At 32.3% G+C, this 5,005-nt stretch overlaps 1 protein-coding gene across 3 annotated transcripts; it reads right to left on the reverse strand.

Annotated features, from left to right (window-relative positions):
* Positions 1 to 1,082: 1,082 nt before the first annotated feature.
* On the reverse strand, positions 1,083 to 4,762 carry LOC140983514 (UDP-glucuronic acid decarboxylase 6-like). Of its 3 annotated transcripts, none has more exons than XM_073450597.1 (13): positions 4,633 to 4,762; positions 3,479 to 3,598; positions 3,109 to 3,195; positions 2,916 to 3,003; positions 2,744 to 2,835; positions 2,569 to 2,633; positions 2,394 to 2,482; positions 2,127 to 2,204; positions 1,949 to 2,042; positions 1,784 to 1,850; positions 1,630 to 1,693; positions 1,512 to 1,552; positions 1,083 to 1,412 (listed from the first exon to the last, which is right to left on the reverse strand). In XM_073450597.1, the coding sequence occupies exons 2-13, from the start codon at positions 3,566 to 3,568 to the stop codon at positions 1,227 to 1,229; spliced, it is 1,041 nt and encodes a 346-aa protein (XP_073306698.1). In that variant the 5' UTR covers positions 3,569 to 3,598; positions 4,633 to 4,762; the 3' UTR covers positions 1,083 to 1,226. The 3 variants fall into 3 exon arrangements, with proteins under 3 accessions (XP_073306698.1, XP_073306697.1, XP_073306699.1); XM_073450596.1 differs by lacking the exon at positions 4,633 to 4,762 and adding an exon at positions 4,357 to 4,563; XM_073450598.1 differs by lacking the exon at positions 4,633 to 4,762 and adding an exon at positions 4,357 to 4,563 and having other exon boundaries at positions 3,479 to 3,603.
* Positions 4,763 to 5,005: the final 243 nt, after the last annotated feature.

Raw genomic sequence — 5,005 nt, forward strand, 5'->3', positions numbered from 1 at the left:
CAATGCAAATCAAATCTTTTAAACCATACACAGCTCTTGTGCTATACTCGACAAGGAAATTATTATACCCAACAATCTCTCTCCTAATAATTGCACTTATTGCAATCAATGATAATCAAACTCGTTAACTTGGCTCCGATAAAAATTGTAGGACCGAGAGTATAATGTTATACCAAAAGATATAGATGGTAGTAATGGTTCAACTCAAATATTTTAAATCAAACTCAAATTGAAAGCTGAATTAATATATTCTTTGTTTAAAAAAAGAACTAATACATTTCTTTGACCTAACAGTTACCGTGTGCGACATAAAATCAATATACTAAATCATAAAAATTGACTCACTTTAAATTTTCAATGCATTCTAATGTTCAATTAAAATTGAGACAATATTTTCTCTACATCTGAAACATTTACTAAAATTTTACAAAAGATTAGTTATTCATTTTACAATGTATTCCTACTCATCATTAAATTCAACTATTTAATTTTAATAGATTTAACATGTTTATCCAACTAAAAATATTGAGAGTTGTTCATACAATTGAATGAAAAAGTCAAAGTACACCAGTTTCTGTTAGAACAACAATCACATTATTATTACGTTACAATGATAAATAAATTATTATTTTAGTTTATCATCATAATCAAAACATTTTATCTCAATAAATACATTTTCGAATGTATGATATTAAATTTAATAATAACATTAAATAGTGGGAAATGATTTTTATACAAGTTATGTGTGTGTGTGTGTGTGTATATGATAGAAAAATATTTTATATTTATAAGAATTTGGAAAAAAAATAAGATTAATAGTTTATATAATAATTATAGGTGGACATTAATTTTACTGCAAAAAATCCTTATTATGAGTTTTCTTAAATGAAATAAGATATAGTTTTATCCGTTTAATTAAAATAATTATTATAGGTCGGGACATCAATTCCCAAATATACTAAATACTAGAAAAATATATTCAAAAGCATGTAAGAGCATGTAATATTCATCGTTGCAAAAATCCCATAATTATTGTTGATAATCATCCGAAATAAATATTTCCTCTTTTCTATAGTCAAAAAAATCCCAATATGTATGATTGTTTATATGTATGTCGTATATGAAATAAAGCAAAACCAATTTTAAGATCCGTAGTTCAAAAAACATATAATAATAGTAGTCATGTAAAGGAAAAAATCAAAACTATGAAGCTTGCGTTGTAGAGTTCACTTCTTCCTGGGAATTTGAAGCCTCTTGCGAAAATCATCCTCCATCAAAGGAATGCCATTGCGTAGTTTGATCTTCGGTTCCCATCCTAACAGTTCCTTAGCTTTTGTTATATCAGGTTTTCTCTGTCGAGGATCGTCAGGTGTATTCTCCACAGTCATGATATTCACTTCCGGATTGATCATCTGCAAATCATGCAAACAACAATCATGTTTATCGGTTCTTTAAACATCTAGCGTTTATGGATAAATATGACTAGAACATGGAAAAGTTGAGAAAGTTACCTCTTTCACAGTCTCAGCAAGCTCCAGCATTGTAAACTCGCCTGAGAGTAGTATCATTGATGAACAACTAATAAAAAACTTGAATATGTTCACAGATTGAATGTATAAAAATATGAACCTGGATTGCCTATGTTTATCGGTCCAGTGTTATCTCCTTCCATCAGTCGAATAAGACCATCAACCTTACCAAAAAGGAAATCGAGTAAGGACCGCGACAGATATTATCATGAAATATTGATTGAAAAGATGCTTCACAAGATGTTTCTTAGTACCATGTCAGAAACGTAACAGAAGCTCCTCGTCTGTGTTCCAGGTAACTGAACTGTCAAAGGTTCATCACTACATACAAAGTATAGAGAACAAATATTGTTCAGATATTTCTCGGGAAACATTAGGGGGGCAATCAAGATCCGGGTATTAAGGGAGATGATAGTTACCGTATAGCTTGAGCTATGAAATTACTGACAACACGGCCATCATCAATGTTCATTCGTGGTCCATAAGTGTTGAAAATCCTTGCAATCCGTATTTCTGTACAAAAATTATGATTTCATATTAGTTAGGAGTGTACTTAATGGCTAGTGGTCACACTAGTGGAAAGAAGAGGACGAGTACCAATTCCATGTTGCCTGTGATAATCAAACATCAAAGTTTCAGCAACCCTTTTTCCCTCGTCGTAACAGCTCCTGACCCCTGCAATGCCATGTTAAGTAGTTAAACACCGTGCATGCGTGTTTTTTCTCAACACTTTATCGAGCATGTCATCAGATATTATCATTAGTTGAGAAAAATTTAAAGTACTATTCGAATTGTTTGGTTATACCAAGATATCGAGGACAAACTATCAGAGATTAATAAGATGTAGATTTCTAGATGGGATACCTATAGGGTTCACATTGCCCCAGTAACTCTCGTTTTGAGGATGCTCAAGTGGATCTCCATAAACCTCTGAAGTTGATGTCAGTAAAATCCTAGTAAAACAATTGTGTTTGTAATCGACATCCATAAGTAATGAAATAAAGGATAATAAAACAAAAAGTCGAACTAGTTGTCAAACCTAGCTCCAACGCGCTTGGCAAGTCCCAACATGTTTAGTGTCCCAATGACATTAGTCTTTATTGTCTGTCAACATTACACAGGAAAAGGAAAGATAACGGACTATTAACAAAACGGACTATCAACGTCGCATTATGATTTTTTCCAGAAAAAGTTTCATGGTCAAAGGGACTGACCTTGACAGGATTGTATTTGTAGAAAATCGGTGAGGCGGGACAAGCAAGATGGTATATCTGATCAACTTCAACTAATAATGGCTCCGTAACATCTACAAAATATAAAGATTAGCAAAAAAACAAGGGACCTGGAAAGAGAACTAGGACATAAATGGGATATCTGGAAAACTACCATGTCGCATAAGCTCAAATCGAGGATGACCAATCCATTGCCTTAAGTTTTCCTTCGATCCCGTAAAGTAGTTATCCACGACTATAACCTGAGCACATCGGAAAAAAAATTAGCAAAAAAATTTCATCGAATTTGCGAACTTAGTAGTTCACGCAGGTAGTGCGAGATAACTTAAAAAAGCGAGAGTTCAAACCTCATTCTTCTCGTTTTCCATCAGCTTATCAACTAAATGAGAGCCAATGAATCCAGCTCCACCAGTAACCAAAATTCTCATGTTTGCCTGCATTGATAAGTCATTAATAAAACAGAGTCCCACACATCAGAATACAACCAGATACTTTTGAGCGCTATGTTTTTCTTTATTTTATAAAAAGAATACAAAGACCGAGAAGATTGGAATGCTGTTAGATAATCTTCCAAAATCCAAATTATACAACATCTTCTTGAATTTTGTTAAAATCATCTACGAGTACAACCAAGCCCATAAGATGAAGGGCATTTTTTCCAAACGAGATAAGCTTAAAAAACACGCTGATCTGCGAGCAGATTCAGTTTCATCGTACCTTAAAAAATTTTGCTCTCCTCAAAGGTGAAGGCTCGGGAGGTGGTTTGGTGGTGATATGGTTTCCTCCGTTTGATGCTTCCTTGGCCATTTATATGATCCTGTTTTCGGTTTCTGAATTCTGTTCTAAACCAGATAGATTTCAAATCAAATACCACATACAAATCAGACTGTGAGTGTCCTCAAAATTCAGCATGAGTTCTATGATAATGATATAGACCAGTCTATTGCCCTGATTTACCCAGAACATTTAAACACATTCCTTTAGCAATTAAATATTGGAAAACTCATGGTCTCAAAAAACAAATAGAGAAATTAAAGCGAAAAATTAGCTACCATTCAACAATTTTCAAATTCTCATTACACAAGTCATACAAGCAGCAAACATTAAAGAGGGAACAAATCTATTTATTTACTCTCCAACTGCTGAAAAACAAAAACTTGAAGGCATATTGGAATCAAGCCAAACAAGCTTTAGTCTCTTCATTAGATCAAGTCACAGAAAAGTCTATGAACATCAATGCACCTTCATCATACCAGGCAAGCCACAGATTTCAACTGACAAAAAATCGGTCGCGAATCCAGGATTTTAATCTACGAGACAAAACAAAAAAACTAGTTTCTCTACTATGAATAACACGACCCAAAAATCTATCAAGCTCAAAGAGAAAACAAAATTCCCAATAAATAAAAATCTTTCACAATCCTAAATCAATTCATCACGTTTAAAACGATTTCCACGTAGCAGAAATCATTCCACCCTGAACAAATCTCAATAACACGGATTCAGATATACAAATTAGGAGAGATCTTTGCATTATACACACAAAATTCCCATATCGAAAATAAAAATTAATAATAACAATATCCAATAATTACCTGTAAATTAATGGCACAAACACTTCTCTCAGTAAGATGGAAACAATTGCAAAGACTTGACCTTTATATACTATATATATATACAAACCCAGCTTCAAAACCCAACAATCCAAAAAAGTAAATAATCAACCAATTTAGGAAGAAATTCATAAAAAGAAAAAACCATTTAAAAAATCAGTACTGAATAGTGAAACACAACAACTGGAGAGAGATGGAGAATACATAAATCTCTCTTCAAGATCACGCAGAAGGAGAGATTTTGATATTCCAGCATACCTTAAAGTTTACTCAATAAAAAGAAAAAAAAACCCGGGAGAGAAGAAGACTTGAACAAACGCTTGAATATTTTTTTATAAAATCAACGCCACCTTTTTTTATTTATACACGATTTTCTTTAGTAACCAACTTAATCTAAAACATAAATTATTATGAGATAATGTTTAAGAAATTTATTGATAATAATATTAGATTCGGTTAATTAATTATGATAGATTATATCTTTTTATCCAAAAACTTATTTTAAACGTTTTTTTTAATACTGTATATATAAGAGTTTTTTGTTTTTCGTGTTGAGAAAAACGTTGTTACAATTGAATTTCGAACTCGAGGTCGATCTGATCATATATTTGAGATTTTGACGAGATATGAG

The sequence above is a fragment of the Primulina huaijiensis genome, chromosome 8, assembly GCF_012295235.1.
Source record: "Primulina huaijiensis isolate GDHJ02 chromosome 8, ASM1229523v2, whole genome shotgun sequence".
Classification (NCBI taxonomy): Eukaryota; Viridiplantae; Streptophyta; class Magnoliopsida; order Lamiales; family Gesneriaceae; genus Primulina; species Primulina huaijiensis.

Excerpts from the sequence above, each read along its gene's own strand:
- LOC140983514 (XM_073450597.1), bottom strand. The coding sequence starts at position 3,568 with ATGGCCAAGGAAGCATCAAACGGAGGAAACCATATCACCACCAAACCA. Across the intron at positions 3,196-3,478 it reads GGAGAGCAAAATTTTTTAAG|GCAAACATGAGAATTTTGGT; the intron begins GTACGATGAAAC and ends TTATCAATGCAG. Across the intron at positions 2,634-2,743 it reads ACAAATACAATCCTGTCAAG|ACAATAAAGACTAATGTCAT; the intron begins GTCAGTCCCTTT and ends TAATGTTGACAG.